At 49.5% G+C, this 22,111-nt stretch overlaps 1 protein-coding gene across 7 annotated transcripts in view; it reads right to left on the bottom strand.

The window, feature by feature from the left end:
- CLIC5 (chloride intracellular channel 5) overlaps positions 1 to 22,111 on the bottom strand; it is a 249,516-nt gene that overhangs the window by 144,678 nt on the left and 82,727 nt on the right. Inside the window, exon 1 of one of the 7 annotated variants that reach the window (XM_033864131.2) lies at positions 21,285 to 21,808. The exons of the other annotated variants lie outside the window; for them this stretch is intronic. Within the exon in view, the coding sequence (XP_033720022.1) occupies positions 21,285 to 21,347 (63 nt within the window). The 5' untranslated portion in view covers positions 21,348 to 21,808. Of the gene's footprint in view, positions 1 to 21,284; positions 21,809 to 22,111 lie in introns of those variants that run through there. 7 annotated transcript variants of the gene reach the window in all.

Below are 22,111 nucleotides of genomic sequence, written 5' to 3'. Positions count from 1 at the left end.
AGACAGGCTTGGATGGAAGGAGGACAGAGTTTTACTTTTATCCATCTACAGAACTGTTGGGTATAGGGATAAAGGAAAGGAAAGGAAGCTTCCCCAGACGCATCGGTCCCTTTTTCAAGGACTGTGCCTGGTGTGGCCGCTGGGAAGACTTCAGCACTCTGGAACCTCACCTGGCCCTTGCCACCCCAGTCATGCCCAGGTCTCCATGAGGCTGCCCAGTGGCCACCTGGCTCTGGTTTGCTGACCTGCCCTATACAGTTGGGTTAGTCTCTTATTCTCAGCTGTGTGTGTGTGTGTGTAGGGGGGGGTGTCTTAGTTTCCACATCTGCAAAATGGGTATAATTATATGAATCTTGCTCAGTTCAGAAGGATGTTGTAAGGATAACATAAAGTAATCACTGTGGAAATAGATTTTGTAAAATTAAAATAAAAAAGAGTGGCAGCAATCATTCTTCTGAAGAGCGGGGAGGGGCAATCTCTGGCCCCTTAAAGGGCGGGCTTCTAATGGAACCTGGAAACAGCCACTGCTCTCACCCACAGGGGAGAGCCAGGGTCAATAGCTCTGAGGTCTCAGTAACTCAAAGCTAAGTAGAGACAGCAGCTGTAAATTGTTCAGGAAATTTTTAAAAATTAGTCTTTAATTTCATGTTATTGATTTTATATATTCCACCAACTCCCCCCAAAAGTTTTGAGGGCACTCAAAATCAAAACAAGCTATGATCATAACAAAAATAATTAACAAAAATAATAGTTCCAAACTCCTCTTCCTTGTAGTCAGGAACCATCATGACTTGATCACAAACAGGGCAGATATTCAGGCCAGTTGTTCAAGGACTGAAGTATCTGCACTGGTTGGTCAGCCACTGTTGTAGAGCACCTCCCCACCCCCCACCCCATTCAGGACCCCCCTGATTCCCCAGCGTCCAGCACAAATGGATTAACGGCAGACATGGCATGGGGCAACCCAGACCTTGCCCCAGCGCTGTAACTGATGCTAAACGTTAGAGCATCTATTATCTAGACAACCAAGCTTTCTAAGTGTAGCTCTTACTCATCCCCTGGGCATAACCAAATGGGTTTCTCACTGGAGGCCCCCACACCCACCCCGTGCCCTACACTCTCATGCTCTGTCATATTTCCGCTGCTGCCTCTGCCTGGAATGTCTTCTCTACTCCCCACTGCTCTCTGCCTGGAATCAGTCTTCTCCACCCGCCACTGCTCTCTGCAGACCATATAGGAATATGGCTCTGAGATACCGAGTGCTGGCAGCCACCTCTCTAAGCCTCAGTGTCCCCATCCGTAAAGTGGGACTTCTAAGAGGACCTACAGTGCAGGTGATGCCTGAGCACACTTCTAGGTGCAAAGAGGTAGAGCGCGGCCTGTTCGTATCACCAGCCCTGCTCTTCCCAAGGCTTCTCCTCTAATGCAGGCATCCATGCAGCCTTCCCCCAGCCCCTCAGCCTCAAGCGGCAGCTCCCTGCTCTGAACTCTACAACCGTCTCCATCAGCCTTCCACCTGGCTCCGGCTCCTTCCATCTCCCAGCATCAGGCAGGTGTGGAAGTGGTCTCCCCCTCCAGTCTGATCAAGAACAGACACCCTGATTCATTTTGTCATTGCTAAGCCCGGCGTGGTGACCACCTGGGATGCTGAAAGCCTCAGTGAAGCTTTGCGGACATAAGATGAAATGCCGAGATAAGTGCCTGTTGAAGGAGTAAAGGCCAGAAAGCTTGCAGTAAGAAATGCCATGGAGCTCTGTAGACAGGAGAGCAGCACAGGGTCATGGACAGTCCAGCTCTACTGAGCACTTACTAAGAGCCAGACACTGTCTGAAGCACTTGGGGTACTTGAACTCACGTAATCCTCCCAACAGCCCTGTGAAGGAGGTCCTGAAATTGTGGATCATCTGCTGCACACCTCACAGGAAGCGAGCTCACTGTGGGCAGGGACCGTGCCCTTCATCTCCTGCCCTGTCTCGACACACAGCGGCGGCTCACCAGCCAAAGGCAGGCGTGTTCCCTTCCACCATCCTGGGCGCCTCCCTTCCCCCCCCCACCCCCTCCCCCCCGCTTCAGGGTCCTGTCTCGTGATGCACCTCCCCCACCCGTACCCCACATCTGACTTCGGATGCTTCACTCACACTAAAGTACGATAACCGTTGAAGTCTCCAAGGGGAGGCGGCACCATTTGGGAAAATGCAGGAGTTTTTCTTTGTGTCCCTGAAATCACACCTATTTTAATCATACGTAAAGCTAGTACTGCAAATCCATATTCTATTAACTAAGAAAGAGGGTGCAAGGAGCCAGAGGGATGCCGGAGAGTCTGTGTGAATCAGAAGGGGGTTTCTTTAAAGCAACGCAATCCTGAGCGGGTTTCTAAGAAGGTAAAGGGGAGAGAAGAAGGAGAAGAGCATTCTAAGCAAAGGACAGGGTGCATCAGGGGCCGAGGCTGTCATGCGAAGGTCTGGCGTTAAGGCAACAGTAAATACAGATTTGTTCCCATACCGGAGTTCCTGGGTGGAGCACAGGGGCTTGTATTTTTCAGAAGCTCCCTGAAAGGTTCCGATGTGCAGTCATTTGAGGACTTAACGGATTAAACCAGGGATGCCCAACTCTGGTTGCATTTGGAACCCCCCGGGGAGCTTGTAAGAAATGCTGAAGCTTGGGCCCCAGCCACAGAAATTCTGATTTAATTGGTCCAGAGCGGGGCCAGGCATTGGCATTTGTTGAGGCCTCCCAGGTGCTTTCTAAGGAGGGTTGGGAACACAGCATCAAGGTAACAGGCAGGGATGAGTACAAACAGAGGGTCAGGATAATGGCAAAGGAGCTTAATGAGATAGAGTGTGAGGGATTCAACATGGACACTTGACAGCCTGGTCAAATACGGGTATTAATTGAAACTGCTTTTAATAAGACCTTTAAATTTTTGACTTTTATGGATTTTGCATATACCATCTATTTCCCAAAAGGTATGATCATAGCAAAAAATAATGAACAAGAGGCCTCAGAATAAGGTGGATAAAGGGTAGTGATGCAAGAGAAAATTGGATCCAGAGTTCCAGAGGATGTGAGGTAAGCCCCTTCCCCTGTCCCGGGCTATTCAAGTCATCAACCATCCCTCGGCAGCACCTGGGGTGCTCACACCTGTAAGTTCCATCCCTCACCCTCACCCTGCCTTGGGTCCCTGACCCAGGGCCCTTGCCCTCCATCTTTTCACGTGCCATGGGAGGCACTGCAACTCCACCCACTGAGGAGGTGCTTGGCAGGTGACTGGTGAAATGAATTGCTGACCCAGCTCATTTTTCACAGGCAGCCTTTCCAGAGGATGACAGGAATACGGATTATAACATAGATTATCTGCGTTTGGAGACCGTATGCCAGGTTAACTGAGGTGTTTGCAATTTAAAATGAGAATGACAGTTCGTGAAAAATCATGAAAGTGAATGCAAATCCTTAGGTGCAGAAAGTGTCAGAAAGAACACGGAATTCAGTCCTGCCCCTGCCACCAATTCAAATTTCTAGGTGAATCTGTTAGAGCGTGTGTTACCCCTGATAGGCATACACATATGCATGGTGTACATAGGGATGGCCACATCCATGTGTATTTATGTGTCAGCCCATCTGCTGTATATCAGTGTTTCTCAACTCATTTTTTCATTATCACCTCTTCTAAGGAGACTTTTTAGACATTTTTTTCCCGCATTAACCCCCCATGTAAAGTTAATACCACAGATATACTGTCTATCTGTTGATGTGCTGTGTGTGTATTTGTGCCTTATATATAAGCAGAGTAAGATTTTTCACCCCTCAAGAACCAATTTTATCCCCCTTGGGGAGATATTGCCCCCGTTGAGAATGTGTGGCCTATACGTTCATCTGTGCACACGTGCAAACACACACACACACGTGCACACCACTAGCCAGCTAGCTAGCGGGCTCCTGGGAGAGAGACCCGCAAAGCATGTTGAGCTCTTAGAGGGGAGGCTCCCCACTGATCACAGCCGAACCAGAGAGCAGCCTGGTCCAGCGGTTCTTGTAGGAAACAGACACCAGCAATGAGAAAACCGGGGAACTCTAGCCAGTTCTGAAGCTCACTGGGCATGACCTGGTTTCCGGATCTTCAGAGTTGGGAGAGATTTTATAGGCCACACAAGCAGAAGACATTTAATTGTTTATAAAAAGAAAATACCCAAATTCTAATTTTTGCATTGCCCTTGCAAACTACTATGTTCAAATGCCTATTTTAAAGTAAGTGAACAAAACACATTTTGGACCAAAAGAACCATCAGCGTATTTATCATTTCATAGATCTGGTCATCGGGGTAGGCAAGATTTTATTGAACAGTCAACCAGTCAATCCCTGAAAAACTCATTAAGTATCTGTCAAATGTTTAGTTCTGTGCAAAGACTTGCAGGGGCTGTGGAAGTAAAGGTCAATGTCTTCAAATGTCTAATAGCCCAGTTTTGTTGTAACTTAAACCAGGTATAATATCTGAGGGGTAAGGAGGCTCTCGGGAATTATCGTAACCTGTTTCCACCCAGTGAAAAGGCTTTACTTTGGTGGTACTAAAGGGGCTGAGGAGGGAGGAGAAAAAACTCACAATGTGATCTGCTTGACCCCAGTCTTTCCCCCAGCGAGTCAGACGCTCCACATTCATAGCAAGAACTACATAGGAACCTGGATCTACGTTTCCGTCAGTCTCCAATAAAATCACCCCAAAGAATTTACTGAAGTTATAAAAGAAATATTTGGTGTTAAATATCCTAATAGGACAGTCTAAGCACTCAAACTAGGTATTATAATTAATATCGTAGGATCAGTAAGACTTAAAAGAAGATTCTGTTGCACAATTCTTTCTAAGGAAATACTGACAAGGTAGCAAACCACAGGATTCACTGTAGCTAACTGAAGCAGAAAAGGAAATGGGCTGGAAAGTCCATTTCTGGCTTCTGCCTTGAAGAAGCAGGGCCCAGAAGAAGGATGTTCAGATGGTGCTGGGTCGCCACAAAGTAGGACAAATGTCCCCTATGTGCGTCAATATTGAAATCAGTTGAAAATACTCTCCAAGATATAAACATGTGAATAGTGAGCAAAAGTTCCCTTTATTATTACTTTGTTGGCATTCAAAAGAACCAGTGTCCTGCCAGATCACTGTATCTGAGACTGCTGAAAAGAAAAGACCTTGAATTTGAGGGAACAAGGCATACACAGACATACACACACAGATGCACGGACACACACACACAGACACACACGTGCAGACACAGACACATGCAGACACACATTCAGACACATACAGATACACACAGAGACATACACAGACACACACACAAACACACATAATGAAACTGGCCAATGCAAAAGTTAATCAAAATAAGTCAACGTAGCCAGAGACCATAAGTGGATGCCATGAATTTATATGATTTGAATTGAGGCCAGGATCTAACAGGCCCAGGAATGTAGTTCCATCTCTTTCATAGTTGAAGAATTCCCCAGAGAGGCCAAGTGTCTTGGTCAAGGGCCCAGGGGAGTCAAGGACATAAACCACTCCAAGTGTTTACTGTTAGGAATGTTTGCCTTATAAGACAACATTCTCCTTTCTCAGAAAATCTACCTCTTGTGGCAGATTATGAGGCCTCACAGATTGGCTTGCCTGTTTGAATCGCTTACCTATCTCACGTGGGTACAAAACTGGTTGGGAAATGCAGTCATTATTGTATTTTTACCCAGTGACGTTCCTGGACAGACCCCCGAGCGACTCCCCATTGCCAGGTGGCTGTGTCCCAGCACACAGATGTCAGGGCACTGCCCAGAGAAGCAGCATGTGTCAGCAGCACGGGGCTTGGTGGAAGGCGGGCCAAGCAGAAAACGTCAAGGGGATCATTTGACAGAACGACACCCCAAGTGCAGGCCATGAGAGAAAAATCATGCTGCCAGGAGCGGGGAACGAGTTCTGTTCACACACTGCTCTCCCACACAAGGACTTGAGTCCACAGCCACAGAAACCTTTTCCTGGGTCTGGTAACAAAGTCTAGAGCCTCAGTTTCCATGAACATTTCATCCCGTGCAGAACAGGAATATTACTAATTTGGATTCACCCAGGAACATTCTCTAAGAAATTCAGAATGCTTCATCTTACAGCTCCACTCTGGGGCGGCCAGATCTCAGTGCTTAGTGGCAAGGACAGTGACAGGTGAGTATAGGCACCTCCACAGAAGGCAGCCCCTCCAACCTCAGCACATGAGAGCAAAGGCTAAGACCTTTGCTCTGGGTAACACACCACGGTCAGTTCATTTCCTTGTCAGCTGGGCCCCTTGGACAGGGGTCAGCCCAACACCTGCTTTTGTAAATAAAGTTTTATTAGAACACAAGCATGCCCATCATCTATGCATTATCTATGGCTGCTTTCTTGCTACAGCAACAGAGTTTGGTAGCTGTGACAGAGACTGTGTGGACTTCAAGGCCGAAAATATTTACTATGTGACCCTTTATAGAAAAAGTTTGCTGACCTCGGTCTAGGTTATGGAAGCACGAAGACCCCTCACCAAGTAGATAGTAAACTGCTTGAGAGGGTCCTTTTGGAATCTCCCACCAGGCCTCCCACAATGCTCAGTACAAGGTAGAATCCATCCAAGAATCAACTTGCGAGCTGAAAGGGACCTCAGATATCATTTCATCCAATCCTCTTATTTTAGAGATAAAGAAACTCAAACAACCAGTCCACAATCCTAGAGTGGCAGGAAGCAGTAGCAAACAGCAACTTTCCTGAATTCCACTGTATTGCTATGTTCCCCAGTAAATACTCATTAAATAAGGAATAAATGCAAAGATACATATGGATCTATATAGCAATATCATTAGTTGAGCATATGGTATATGCCAAACACCATATGAATATAGGTATTTCCATCTTGGACCTCAAACCTTGGGAGAAGAGTGTATACGTAAAAAGTTTAGATGTATATTATATATTATGTATAATATAAATATGATAATGTGTGTGTGTGTGTGTGTGTGTGTGTATAAAGCAATAATAAAATGATGGTGCACATGCTCCCTTGTAGGAAACAGCCAGCCATGAGCAAAGGCTCCATTTGATCTGTGACGTCAAAGTAACCGTGTCAGTTGGATACTGTCCTCCTTGCTTGAACCCAACAAAAGGAATTCAGCACGAGCCCAGGGGGCAGAACCATGGCACGAGCTGACAGTTGCCTTCCATCCCTGGCCTCTTTTCCCAGATCCTCGTAGACCATCCTCCCCCCCATTACAAGTCCTTCGTCATCGAGGGGCATCTGATAGCCGCTCCTTTGCCCTCCTTAGCTGATGTCTGATCACACATCGGGAGGTACTCCTTCACCCCAAAGCGTTAACCCGCCAGACCTTCCCTCCAAGGACCCTTTATCTCCACTCAGGAATGAAAGGTGCCTCACCTTTGATAATGTAGTTCTTGGCACACAAGTCGAAAAATGTTTTCTGAAGAGCATCAGGCCTAGATAGGCTCCAATTGCCCTTTACGATGACCTAAAGTGGGAGCGGGGCCAGAGGGATAGGCCTTGTGCTTTCTCCAGTGGTGCCCTTGCTCTCCTGGTCAAGAGCAGTGCCCGGGGTCCTGATGGAGAACAGAAGGCCCTTCACCACCTGGTCCTCCAGAACCTGCCCTGGCAGCAGGTCTGTTGCGGGGAGAGGTGGATGTCCTCATCCCCCTTCTTTGCCTCAGCTTAACCAGGAGTATCCCCTCACACCCTGCCCCTGAACTGAACCCCAAACCCTTATCTGCCTATGCCACAAAGCTCAGCTCAGTGCCTTCCTAATACCAGGTGCCCTTGCTTCCAGCCTTGTATGTGCCCTTGGGTCTCAGTCCTCCTGCATACCCAGTGGATGCCCTGCCCACCCCTCCACCCCAGACTGCAAGTTCTGCCCAGGCCCGACTGTGTCTGCCTTGTGTACCTTATTCCCTTCCAGACCAGGGGCTGGGCACCTGCTCGACCTCATGCAACAGCTGCCACGTGGAAGAGTGCGTTGCAAGCACGTTTGACTTGAATTTTGTTATTTTTCATTACTAACATATGTTACAAGATGTGGTTTTGTAGTCAGTCAGACCTAGGTTTGAATCCTAACTCTATCACTTTCCATGGGACCCCAAGTTAAGCTCTAACTTTTCCAAGCCCCAGATTTCCCATCTGTAAATCAGTCACAAGGTACCCACCCCATGGCATGTCTGCCTCAGGGATACTGAATTAAATGGAGTGGCGAGCACAATGTCTAGTGCATAGGAGATGCTCAAAAAATTGAATTTATTATAAAAGCCTCCCACCGCTTTGCTACCTTTGACTATGCCATGTGTCTCAGAATGATTCAGAAAGGGCCTAGCATCTGTGAGGCTGGGCCTCCATAAAGTGAACCACAGCCAATAGCTCTATTCTCCCTGCTGACTTCAGTCTGCTGTGTGTGGCAATATAATAGGCTACCCTCTCTGGGCCTCCACGTCCTCTTAACAAAAGTACCACCAGGCTCCTCAGAAGCTGCTGGAATCCCGTGAGGACTCAAGGGAACCCACTGAATTCCAGAAGTAACACTGTTAAGTTTATTTTGATGTATTATTTTTCATCCTTAGAGGGCCCTGGCAAGTTGTCTGTAATTATTTTTATTGTAGGACTCTATCGTACCTCTTTAAATGAGTCTAGTTCTTAGTAATGGAGTAGGGGCAGAGTAAGTGGAATAAGCACAGGTTTCCTTCAAGCCAAGGGTTCCATCCTTGCAAAGATGAGTTTCAAAGCTTACCCTAGAATCCTGAGGCACTTTGGCCAATGGCCATCTCTCGGCAAGGGGATGGGGTCCGCTTTGGGTAGCTACCCACAGATCGCACAGCAAGCATGACCTCTACTCCTGGCCTGAAAGATAGCAAGCTCAGTACACAAGCTGTTCTCCTCGTCTCTCTCTGCCCCTCCTTCGGATCCTCTTCCGCCTGCATCCTGACCTGATAAAGCAATCCCAGGCAACGAACGTGGCAGCAGGGGCTACAGTGTCCAGGTATAGCCCATCTGGGTAATACTCACATTTTAAAAAGGACCTCTGGGGGACAGGCCTTAAAGCAAAGAGGCTGAGCAAAGGGTGGGAACTGATTGACATCCAAGTGTGGGAATTGACTGACAGTGGTAGAGAAATAGGAAGAAGACTTGAGAACAGGTGGGTCTCTAGGCGGCTCTACCTTCCATGTCTGGTCATCGCCTGGTTTGCCTAAGTGTAGAGATCTGACTTGGCCTTGGACTATTTGTGGTCACCTATGGAGAACTAAGGAAAGGCGAAGCCTTGGGCACCCCGCTCTAGCTGGCCATTTAAAAAAATGTCTCTTGACTCAGCACGAGCACTTCCTCTTCACGCAGCTGGGAGGGTCTGGGTGCAATGAGAAAGCAGAGAGCACAGATCCCATTGCCTGGGGATGGGGGCCAAAGCCTAGTCCTACCGTGTCCTAGCTCTGTGGCCTTGGACAGTGGACTCGGTCTCTCAGAGCTTCACTTTCCTCATCTGTAACTTGGGAGTAATAATAGGACCCACGCATAGAATTCAAGGAGCTAAATAAGCAAGGCATTCAGAACAGCACAGGGCCATAGCTATGGTTATTCAGTTTCCAAACGTATTCTCTGACTTCGGAAAGTGCAGAGACACTCATGGGACCAAAGAGGACTGGGGAATGAGGGTTGATTTTTCTACTTCATAAGTCAGGTCAGCTCCCCTCTGTTCATCTCACCTTATTTCCCCTGACATCCCCCCACCCATCAATTCCCGACATTTTCCACTTCAAGCGCATTATATTCCGGGGATAGGGGTGAACAGCTGTGCAGAAAACACAAGCCCATGACTGTTTTTTAACTCCAAAGGCCATGGAGCAGGTTCTAAAGACAAGGGTCAATATTTAAGATGATTGGAATATAATGTACATTGAGGTGACCCGGGAGCAGCTGGAAGACCCGCTGCCCCTCAGATTTCTCTCCAGTGCGTGTCACGGTCCTTCACATTCCCACTGTCAGGCTCACTTCTCTGGGTTCAGGGTATCCACGTGGGCCCTTGTTAAGTCATGGGCAGTGTTCCCATAATGCACTGTGCATCAGAATCCCTGGGGCACTAGTGAATTACAGATGCCCGGGACCTCCTCCCCACAAGACTCTGATTCCTAAGTGTGTGCCGGAATTTGTAAAGCATCCCAGGTAGATCATGTGATCGTGCGAGGCTGCGACACCCTATGCTGGTTGAGGTCACTCAAGTCTGGGGTCAGGATCTCCAGGTTTCTCCCTCAGCTTGTGCAGAAGAAACGAGAGAACAGGCCCCAGAAAGTCATCTTGTCTGTCATGAGGATTAAACCTCTTCCTTCCTCCAAGGGACTGTGTGAGGATAAAATCAGATGAGACTCGAAAACGCTTCCGAAACTGTACGGACACATAAGGAACCGTTTTAAGGGAGTATAGGAAATCAGGCTGGGAAAGGGAATGCAGGCCTGGTTAGAGTGTCCCCAATGTCAGGTAGAAGCAGGGGAACTCGATCTAGCAGGTAGAGGAGTGGCTATGACAAAGAGAGTATTCCAGGAAGATTAAGCTCATGGTATCAAACATGGCAGACAGGAGAAGAGAGAGGCTGTCGGCAGGATGCCGTCCTAGGGAGTGATGAGATGACACAGTGGTAGGAAACAAGGAAATAAATCATTTCTATGGTAGAGACTGGTTTGTTGTTTGTCAAACCTGCTTCCGCTTTTCCTGAAAACACAGCTCAATGACACTTGAGCTCTGGACTATGGAAAGAGGCTGGAAGTGACTGGGCTGCTTCCAGGCACGGACCATGCACACTTTCCATGTGGTCCTCCGCCTCTTCCCCATGACGCTCCATCCTTCCCCCTGTGCTGGTCGAATGCAGAGTCCAGCAGAGGAGTTGGCAGCCTTAGGGAGTGGCAGGACCACAGGGCAGATGGAGCCAGAAGAAGGAAGATCGTTCACCAAACCCTCCACTGAGCTATTGTGGGAACAAGGTGATGGGTGCATACGGAGCAATACCATGCCCTACACTTAAACAGTGAAAACTCTCGTTTACAAAAGTTCATGTTTCTGATTTTATTTGACCCTTATAATAATCCCACCAGACAGCTAACACCTCTGACGTACTCCTAAAGTACTCCAAGGAGGAGAGGTCACGTAACCTTCCCCACGTGGCATCCTTCTCTCCCGAAAGCCCTGTGGTCCAGCCCTGCTCAGAACCCTTTATCTCCACAGGAAAAATCTGAGGCATTTGGGATAAAGGACCACAGACATATGGCTCCTTTGGTTTCCAAGGTGAAAAAACAAAGACAGAGTGGATGCTAGATTTTATGATATGACTACAAAACGCCACAGAATCCAAATGTGAAAATGAATAAAAGGCAGGTGAGATTGCCCCTCCCTGCAACCACCCACCTGCTGTGTTTCCTGGGTCTCTGCTCCCTGTCAGCTTTGGGAAACACAGGTGGGCAGTGAGGGGAGAAGAGCCTTGGGCTGAGTCAAGAAGTCTTTATCTGCTGTCATGCCAACCTCCCAAACTGAGTTTTTAAGCAACAGTAACTGGGACGTGGTTTTCACTTCCTCTGCGCTCTAAGTAATGGGTTCGCAGTTGGCGTCCATTCACTACACACCCTCCCCTCCTTCACCTTTTGTGTTATCTCCAGTCTGATACTTGAGTCTTCCCCACTTAGCCTAGAATAATGATAAACTGAAGTGGAAAGCATCACCTTGGGCTCCGTAGAGTCTGGTATAGGGTATAGGGTAACCAGCACCAAACTTCTACACACCACAGCCTGGGGGTCACCCGAGACACAGTGTGATGAACTCCACTTCAGAATACCTCTCCTTGGATACAAAGGGGCCAGGCACGCCACGTTCAGATTATTAAGCACTTTCCTCGCTTTTAAAATATAATTGCCCCACAAGCAGGAGGTAACACATGTGATCTTCTGCATTTTAAATAAAAGCCCAAATCGCTCAGTTTGCCTCACGATCTGACCCAAACTTATATATCTGTCTGCCTTCCCCACATCCCTTCACACGCTTTGCAGTAGAATGCTTAGTTCTTCTAGACGCTTCCTGACACTCCTTGCCTCTACAAGCCATCGTCCATACGATGGTTTCCTCCGTCTGGGACATCATGTTTATTTCCTACCGCTCTGCTTCTTCATCACCTTTGCTAAATCCTGCTGGGCCTCATTCCTCCCTCTCAAATGGACATTTCCTAAAGCACAGTCCTTACCTCTTTACCCCTTCTCCAAGCTCCCTCGTCCGAACCCATGCCTTCAACAGTGGTAGGAAGGAAACACAAGTTCAAATCCACGCCCCTAGCCTGACCTTTACCTCTTTGTTAGCTCTGGTTTTCCAGCACCCCAGTGGCCATCTGCCCTCCACTAGCAGGCCATCACCTCAAACAGAACAGTTCTAAAACCAGAAGATTAGTCTCATTACCAACAACTCCCTTCCTCGCGGCTCTATTTCTACCCTAGATCCGCAGGGTTTCCAGGTTTAAAAGGAACCAGAAAGCTGAAGCTCAATTTGTTCATCTGCACTCCATCCATTCACAACAGCCTGGACAACAGTGGCCAGGCCCACCAATAGCATCACCATTCCAGACCTGGAAACCAGTCTCTCCAGAGGTGAACTGACCATGAACCTGAACTCGGGCCTCCCTCCTGTGTTTGCACAGGCTTCTTCCGAGGCCTGTGCTCGTTCTGTACCCACATCACTCCTCCCCAGCAGGCTCCTCCTTTCAGCCCCAGCTTGGGCTCACGGTGGCCTCCCCGCAGCAAACACTGGAGGAGCCTCCTCCCCGGCCTCTGCTGCAAGGCTCTCCTTCTTCATAATCACCGTGAACACAGTCATAAGAGCAAAGGCAAAAACAGCAGCAGCTCACGTGTCATCTCGCTTCTCTTCCTTAAACCCATATAGCAGGTAACCGGAAATGTGAGACTGTGAATTTATCTGACAAGAGGGGGTCAGACCAGAAAAAAAAGAAAGAAAGAAAGAAAAAAAGAAGCCATGGAGGGCTTCCCTGGTGGCGCAGCGGTTGAGAGTCCGCCTGCCGATGCAGGGGACGCGGGTTCGTGCCCCGGTCCAGAAGATCCCACATGCCGTGGAGCAGCTGGGGCCGTGAGCCATGGCCGCTGAGCCTGCGCGTCCGGAGCCTGTGCTCCACAACAGGAGAGGCCACAACAGTGAGAGGCCCGTGTACCGCAAAAAAAAAAAAAAAAAAAAAGAAAGAAAGAAAGAAAGAAAAAAAAGAGGGGGTCAGACCAGATGACTTCTAAGAGGCTTTTCCCAATCAGAAATTCTATGATTTTATGACTGTGGAGCCCATCTTACAGAAGAGGAAGCTTGGCCTTAAAGAAAGCCACACAACCAATATGTAGCAGAGCCAGACCTGGAATCCAGGTTTTCTTACTTTTAATTCATTAATCTTCCCACCACATCGTGCAAAATAGCATAGGAACCATTCTAACGAAGCAGGGACCAAATCAAGCTCCTACCCTGGGTAGAACCCTCTGGTAACTCCCCATTACTTACCAGGGGACAAAAACCACTTACCTGCCATTCAAAACCCCTTCCCACTGCTGTGTTTCTATCTTATTTCCAACTGTGGCCCTCCATATACCACTCCCTTCAGCCAACCTCGTATACCCACTGGGCCCAGCACATCCTCATCTCCATACTGTTTCTGGACCTGACATGCTTGCCCACTCCTAGTAACTCAGTGACTCTCGTCACTCTTCAGAGCACAACTCAGGCCCCACCTCCTCGCAGACTAGACCTGGAGACCTCATTTGAGCCACATGGGTCCTTTCACCGGCTTCCCTCATTTCATTTCCTACCACTCACGGGGCATGATGTTGACATTTTTACCCCTCAGCTGCAAGTTCATGGGCTGCTGAGACCCCATCTTCTTTGATCTCCCCTCCCTGATTTCAGCTTTCACTGAGCCTGGCACAGAGTAGGTGGCTCCATAAACATGCTTGTTAATTGGTTAATTGATCGATGGATTGTTTTTAATCTCTTAACTCCCTACATTTCTTATCTTACTAATATTTCCTTCATGCCCAGCTTTTTAAATTACTTGTCACACCTATATCGTAAAAAAATTACAAAGGAAGAAAAGCAAGTGTAAAAGAAAGGTCAAAAGCATTCCTGGGCTTCCCTGGTGGCACAGTGGTTGAGAGTCCGCCTGTCGATGCAGGGGACGCGGGTTCGTGCCCCGGTCCGGGAGGATCCCACGTGCCGCGGAGCGGCTGGGCCCGTGAGCCACGGCCGCTGAGCCTGGGCGTCCAGAGCCTGTGCTCCGCAAGGGGAGAGGCCACAACAGTGAGAGGCCCACATACTGCCAAAAAAAAAAAAAAAAAAAGCATTCCTTTCTTCCCTTTTCTGGTTTATTTAGGGTCAATCTGGGGTGATTCAGGCTAATAAGCATATCTGCCTCAGCCTCCTCCATCCCAGGAAATGCACACTTCCAGTGGGGAGTCGACTTTCTCTTGCCCTTTGGATCCTCCACTGGGTAGGTTCAACCCTATTTACCCATGATCTAGGCCAGTGGTTCTCAATCTTTGATGAATCCCAGGATCACCCAGGGGTAGATGCCTGGGACTCAACCCCACCTCCTCAATGTGAATCTCTGGGGACAGGGCTGGGCAAGTCCACATGAAAAAGCTTTGCGGTGACTTTTTCATTCCCCAAAGGTTGTGCGCCAGTGGCCTAGCCATTGTTCACCATAAGCGCTGCAATAAACATAACTCAAAGAAACTTCCCGTGCTAACAGAGCTAGAGGGGACTTTGTTTTAGAGGTTAAAAACTCCATTTCTTTTTACCAGAAAGAATTCACTTCAGTTCTGACAGCAGATTATCTATCTTATTTATCCTTAAAGCACTTCACATCTCAGAACTAAGATACTCCTTGAATAAATATATGAGTGTGCAAAGTAGATTCTCACTCAGGGAGCTGGCAGAGACACTTCCTTGGTAGTTGGAGCTGACCCCTCACAAGCAGCGTCAGATCTAAGATGCCCCGGGGTGGAGACACACCTTCAGGAAGCCCATGCTTTAAACACTTCGCCTCTTCACTATTTCTGGTCTTCCAGCTTCGATGAAAAAGACAACTGAGAATGTCTCCCGGGTAACAGTTTTTAAAGGTACCAGATATTGAGAGTCTATTATGTTTTTCCTATAGTCCAGATAGATAATACATGTAAATGTGTGTGTGTGTTTTCTAGGAGAGTAACCATGGCTAGGCAGAGCTTGAAGTTTGCAAGCAAGTGAGAAAATCTACCAGGGGTCCTCTTGGAACTAAAGGACCTGGACTCCAGAGCCTTCTCCTTATTGAAGGGTCAAAGTTGTAGCACCTACAGATGAGCCTGGGAGGCCCCACCTGGCATCCAGTGACAAGAAGGGGATAAAACCCCGGAAGTATCATCCCCATGGAGCTGAAAGGGGAGGGGCACCCCCAGTGGTTTGATGCATCCTGGTCCAGCCCCTCGAGCTATGTGGGAGCAACTACAGGAGGAATCAACATCCCTTGAGTTGGAAAAACCCACCCATTGGTCAGAGATCTGCACTCTCCCTGTGGTTACATTACTTCAGACAGTGGCCTGTGGGGGACTCCAGCTCCTGAAGTAGCAGCCCTGTGGGAGGCGATCAGATCCAGAGACAGCTGCCCTGTGCTCGGGCTCCCAGCGGCCTTTGTCCCGGCTCCAGCAACGAGGCAGCAGAACATAGGGCTGAGTGTCTGAGTTCTGGGACACATCAAGGAAGGGACAAGCAAAGGCTTGGCTTCTCACTTTTGGGGCTATACTGGGCCTGCAGAGGAGGCTTTACTTAGACCCCAGATTCATACACAGCTCATTCAGTGCTCACACCCACCCCAGGAAATAGGTATTGCCATTATCAGTACTGCACTGGTAAGAAAACTGTGGCCCAGAGAGGTCAAGCAGCCTGTCCTAGCTCACACAGCAGATGACCCTCAGTCTGACACCAAAAACTGCACTTTTTTACTACACCTCCTGTCACCACTCACACGGGCCCAGCATCTGGAATCTCAAAAGGAACCAAGAATGGAAAGCTTTTGACCTGACCGTCTAAATTGATGGGCTCTTTGCCCTGGGTGGAGAGAGCCACCAAACACCCAGAGAAACAGTACAAGTCGGCAGGGAGGCAGGACCTGACACCACTGGCTTGTGGGCTTTAGCATCTTGAGACCCTCAGTCCTCACTCCCACCCCCTGCCAGGGAACCTGGGACGTGCATGAGTCACCCTTGGACACTAGCACTCCCATGGGTGTGTTACCAGGTAAGGATGCACTCGCTGACACAGCAGGGCAGATGAACTGGTATATTGGATTATTGACCGAAGATCAAAACCAGGAGATAGTGGGAAAGAAACACAGTGGCATAATGTGATCAAAGGAGCTTCAAAACCTGATAAACCCATGCTTGGGCAGGCGACCAGGCAGCCAGTGGGCAGCTGGGGTCTGAGAGGCAGCACAACAAGATTTGATCCTGTCTGTTCTGGAAGTCAGATGACCACACCACGGGTCACCATGTCTTGACTGGGGCTCTGCACCACTGTCAGAGCCTTCCGGATCACTCAGTAAATGAAAAGACTAGTCATTTCCATCAGACAAACAGCAGGACTCCGCTCTGTTCCCCCCAGGCTGAATTGATGATCATTTACTAGACCGACCCCATGCACGGATTGTTCTGGAGTCCTGCATATAGGGCTTTACAGTCCGTCAGCATCTGTTCACGGAGCACCGGTTGGCTGCAAGCTCTCTATCAACAATGCTCCTGATCGGGATGATCACGATGCCCAGAGGCTGTTAGAAGTTCTAGACGTTCATCTGCACTAACACGGCCGCCTAGTTCAGCTGTGGCAAAGCTGACTGCCTCGGGACCCGCCTCTGATGAGGACTCAGTGGCTCTCCACCAGAGCTGCATGCCGCAGTCACCTGGGGGTGTGGTAAAAAATACCACTTCTGGGTCCCACCCACAGAAACTCTGCTGTAATTGACCTGGGGAGTAGCCTGGCATCAGGAGTTTTAAAATCTCCCCCAAATGATTTGAATATGTAGCCAAAGTTGAGAACCACTGGTTTCTGTTGAAACTCACACCCTTGGCCCCAAGAGACACTTGCTGCCAACTGGTGCACCATCATCACTTCGCTTTGGTGGCTTTCTACCTCCGGGGTCTAGGGGTGGCACCGGGGGTGAGGGAGTCGACACAGATGGAGATCTAACTACGCAGCACATCCTGTATTTGTCTTCCCAAATCACTTTCTGTTTTGCTTTTATTTCCGTGCTCTTTTTTCTTTCAATAAACCACACTCACTGCCACTATCAACTCTAACCTGTTGTCCTCCCTTTGTGATCAAAGTCCCAGCTGCGTATGATCTCACTTATTCTCAAAATAGCCCTGCGAGTGAGGAATCAGCCAGGCCATTGTTCTCTAAGGCAAATCAGGGACCTGCAGATCAAGAAAGGTTCTATCTGCCATGGAGCTCATATCCTTATCGAAGTCAATGTGTTCATGGCAATTTCCAATTTACAAAATGCTTTCCTCTACTTGTTCCTGTGGCATCCTCACAGCCAGTCTGTGGGGGAGGTATTTTCATAACCAGGGTGGCCACACGTCCTGCACAACATCGGTGACACCTGTTCCTAACCATTGGTAGCACCTCCTTTCTCTCTCAGAGGTGTCTTGGTTTGGACAGTTCAAGATACGGGCACCTTATTTGTAACCACCCTCTTGTTTTAAGAGGGGTGTATTGGGACTCATACACTTGTTCATACACTCTGAACTTGTTCAGCGTCACTCGACAAATGAGAGGCAGAGACAAGATCTGAACCCAGGTCTCTGTCTCCTCTTCCCCATCCACATTAGTTGGGAAATGAGAATCAGAGCTGACCTCCTCAAACCTCTGTGATCTCTTAAACATCCCCATTAGAAAGTTCCCTGGACGGGAGAGACTTGGGAGTACAGAGCAGGGCTGGGCAGGAGCTTTGACAGCGTTTTGTGACCACATTAGAATGGACTAGTAAGTTGCCAGGAAGTGTCCTCTTGGAAACACTTGAAAGCCTGACTTGGCAAAAGAAGGTGCAAGACCTGACATATGGGTGTTTGGAAAAGAGTAAGAAATTTAGAGTCTAAACTGCTAGCTGAGGACTGGGTCTGAACGCTCTTTACTGCCATCTACTTCTGGGCATTTCTCATACGCTCCCTGAGCACCTGAGTTCTTCAACCATAAAACGGGACAAATCATCGTCCTTAGTTCCTGAGGTTGTTACAGGAAGAGCAAACGGCCGCTTGCCAAGGGCTCTGACAGCATCACGTCTCAAGAGGTCCCTGGGAGCCACATTTACTTGTTGACATCACTTTTCCTGAGTGAACCAAGGCTCACGAACAAGGATGCTGGGAATCTGATGAGATAAGGTATTTGAATGCGCTCCTTAAGTCCTAAAACGCTGCCATTTAGTATTATTATTAGCAGCGGCAGTAGTAACAGATGATTATCCATTGATGTGGCACAGAATCGTATGTCCTTGAAACTCTCTGGATTACGGAGGTTTTGAATGACACACCCAGGGGACAGGCCAGGTTCGGGGGGGAGGGTGTCCCCTTCTGTTGAAGATGACCACATCACAACTCTTAACTGGGTGAGGCAAGCCTGCCTGGGAGGCTTCCTAGAAGCCAACCCGCTGGGCCTGCAGAGATTACCTCGGATACCTGAGCCCTTCAACAAGAAGGACTTTCTCGGGCTTCCTTGGTGGCGCAGTGGTTGAGAATCTGCCTGCTAATGCAGGGGACACGGGTTCGAGCCCTGGTCTGGGAGGATCCCACATGCCGCGGAGCAACTAGGCCCGTGAGCCACAACTACTGAGCCTACGCGTCTGGAGCCCGTGCTCCACAACAAGAGAGGCCGCCATAGTGAGAGGCCCGCGCACCGCGACGAAGGGTGGCCCCCGCTTGCCGCAACTAGAGAAAGCCCTCGCACAGAAACGAAGACCCAACACAGCCAAAAATAGATTAATTAATAAACTCCTACCCCCAACATCTTCTTTAAAAAAAAAAGAGGAAAGACCTTCTTCTGATGGGAATCATACAGCTAAGAGACACGGCAAACTATGGAAATGCCTGATTCTATAAATCAGGACATTGTTTCTCTAACACGAAACCGTTCAAAGCCTGGGCAGTGTCTTTATTTTCACAATTTTTTTCAGCCTTTACTTGTCCCTGTAAATGATAACCACTGACCAGAAGCTCAAAAGGGGGGTGGGGGAATCAAAAGAGCTTTCCTATCTGATTTTTTTGTTCCCTCATCAATCTGGTTTCTGCGCTGACCAAGAAGGCCTGCCTGGCTCTCATGGGTTCCTTTCCTTTAGGGAAAAAAAAGCAAATGACAACACGGGTACTTTAGAATTCTTGCGGGCACTGGGCTGCGAAGTGAGCTTTCTATACAAATGGAGAAACCCTCCAAGCTGCCAACCTGAAATTCAGAAGGTGCAGGTAGAATGGTCCTCTCACCTAGGAGCGGGGCAAAGGGCTCCTTTGGCTCTAAAAGAGTCAATTTGTGTTTCAAATATCTTTCAGGAACTTGACACCGTGAAACTACCTGCTCCCAAGGAATCTGAGAAAGTCCTAGAATAGCTTTCCTCAAGAAGAACAGCAAGGCTCCTTGCTCTGTAAAAGCTCTCCGTATTCACTCCCTAGACCGCAGGCTTGGACGCTGGGGGTCAGGGCAGACCTGCGGGGCCCTGGGTCCAACACTGCCCAGCCTGGGAGGACATGACCTCTTTCATTACCTGGTCTGCCAGAGAGCCTAGAAATCCTCCCAGAAGGGTCCCAGAAACCAAATGAGGGGGACAGAAGCCTCATTTGGGGGGAGAGAAACAGGCTGAGGAAAGTCAGTCTCACTAAAAAACAAATGTAATATCTATGGATAATTTTGAAAAATAACTCTACAAAATGAAAAAATCCAGCCGAAAAAATTTAACAAAGCTTCGTGGTAGGCTGGACCGACTGAGACAGAGCAATTTCCAAGTGTAAGTCACAGCTGCTTTATTATTTTTTAGGTGACAAAAGGTACCCAAAACCAAAAGGTCATATAGATCTTATACTTTCTGTGAAACTCTATTTGTTTAATTAGTTTGTATTAGATAAGGATCCTTCGGCCAAAACAAATTTAAAAGACGTGTATATTCCCCATCCCTGGGGAATATATATGCCTTTTAAATTCAGCCAGGAGGCCCCTGACAGGCACCAAGCTCTCTTCCCTTCTCAGTTACCTGTATATGTCTAGGGAAACTGCATTCTGAGGGTTTTTCCCTTTTGTGAAAGGTCTCTGCGCTCAGGCAGCCAGCCGACGCCCCCTCCCCCAAGTTCTGGCGACTCTGCACCGCCCCGGAGGCAACTTCCCTGCGCCTCAGGTTTCCCCGCTTCTGCTGCACGAAGACCTATCAAATGTTTCTTTCTTATTACGCTCGAGGACCGGGAGACGCTGCCTCGGCCTCCATCCTTCCCCCTCCAGGTTGCAAAGGAAGTGCAGCAGGTTTGGATGTTAGCCCGTCTCTGCCCAGGGAGCAAGGCAACTTAATTTAAGTTTTTCCCCTGTGCCCCTTCCTCCCAGTCTGCCCCAGGTTACCCTTAGCCTTTCCTGCTACAACCCCGCGGAAGCATAATTATGACAATTACAATAATATGGGCGAGTGGAGTGTTTGGTTTCTGCTTTGCCGGTCACAGAGCAAGAAAACGTCTTTGTTTCCTTTTGCTTTTCTTTTAATAGCACTGAGTAAAAGAGAAAAGGGGGATTTTAAGAAATGTTATTTTTGCTTTGCCAAAGGTCATATTATTAGTAATGCTTTCTTTTCTCCCTCTTCCTTCCCCTCGCCCCGCAACTTTAGAAGAAAGCTTCAGGGGTCCAGCCAGGTTCCTGCCATCTCCCTGCACCTGGAGATGTCCTTCAAGGCAGGCCAAAATCGCGCCGGGGTAGGGTGACGGCTGGTCTTGCGGCGGGTTTGACAAACTGCCTAGCAGACTCTCCGAGAAGACAGCCACCTGCCAGACTGCACCTGACTCCATCCCTCCCGGGAGCCCCGAAGCAACAGAAAGGCCACCCAAGGGACCGTCAGGGCTGGGCTGCGCTCCCTGGGGAAGGTCCGCGTCCCAGAGCGCTCAGCGCCTGGGCACGTGAGCCGCGAGCCTGGCTGGAGGCGCGGCAGGTGCTGCGGCGCCGGGACGCCGACCTACCTTCACGAAGAGTTCGATCTCGGGGTCCCTGTCGTCCCCGTTAGCCGTCGCCGCGTCCGTCATGCCGTCGGCGCCCGGGGCCAGCGTCCCGGGCCGGGGAGGCGCCACCTCTGCGGCGCCCGGGCCAGCGCTCCAGCTCCTGCCGCTGCTGCTGCCCGGCTGGGCCCCCTGCGGAGGGAGTTTATTTCCTTTAATCTATTTCTCCAGCCGGTGACAGCGGTGCCTGAGAGATCGGTGTCCCGGGCGATCGCACGGAAAGGAGAGAAGCCAGCAGGGGACAGGGGGCGGCGAGGGAGAAAGGTGGGCTCAGGGATGGCCGGCAGGTCCTGAGAGCAACAAGTGCCGCGCGCTGAGAGGTGTCACCGGATCCGCGCCCGGCAGCGATCCCGCGGTCGCCGCCCGCGCCCAAAATAGCCGGCGCCGCGGGGCGGGGTCAGCCCCGGCGGGCGGGAGGGGCTCCCCGCGAGCGCGGCCCCCGCCCCGCACCCCAGGCCCTGCGGGGCGCGTGCAGACCGGCCGGGCGGCACCGCCACTGGGGTAGGAGGATGCCCTGAGAAAGGTAAAGGGGGATGGGAGTGGGGGGATGGAGAGGATGAGAGAAGAGAAGAGAACAGAACAGAAGAGAAGAGGGAGAAAGGGAAGATGGCTTTAAGCTTTACGTTCATTAACGAAGCATCAGTTCCTCCAAGTTACTCTCCTAGCAGCGTTACCCACGAGGAAAGCCCCTTCTTGCCTTAGGGATGCTCAGAGTGGGGAGAGGCTGCGGGTAGCGCGGAAGAGAACGGAAGGACCCTGAAAACCATGCATTCGCCATCCTCGTGCTGGAT

This window comes from Tursiops truncatus, chromosome 10, assembly GCF_011762595.2.
Source record: "Tursiops truncatus isolate mTurTru1 chromosome 10, mTurTru1.mat.Y, whole genome shotgun sequence".
Classification (NCBI taxonomy): domain Eukaryota; kingdom Metazoa; phylum Chordata; class Mammalia; order Artiodactyla; family Delphinidae; genus Tursiops; species Tursiops truncatus.
The sequence above is the reverse complement of the archived record's forward strand: the minus strand, read 5'-3'. Positions and strand labels throughout refer to the sequence as shown.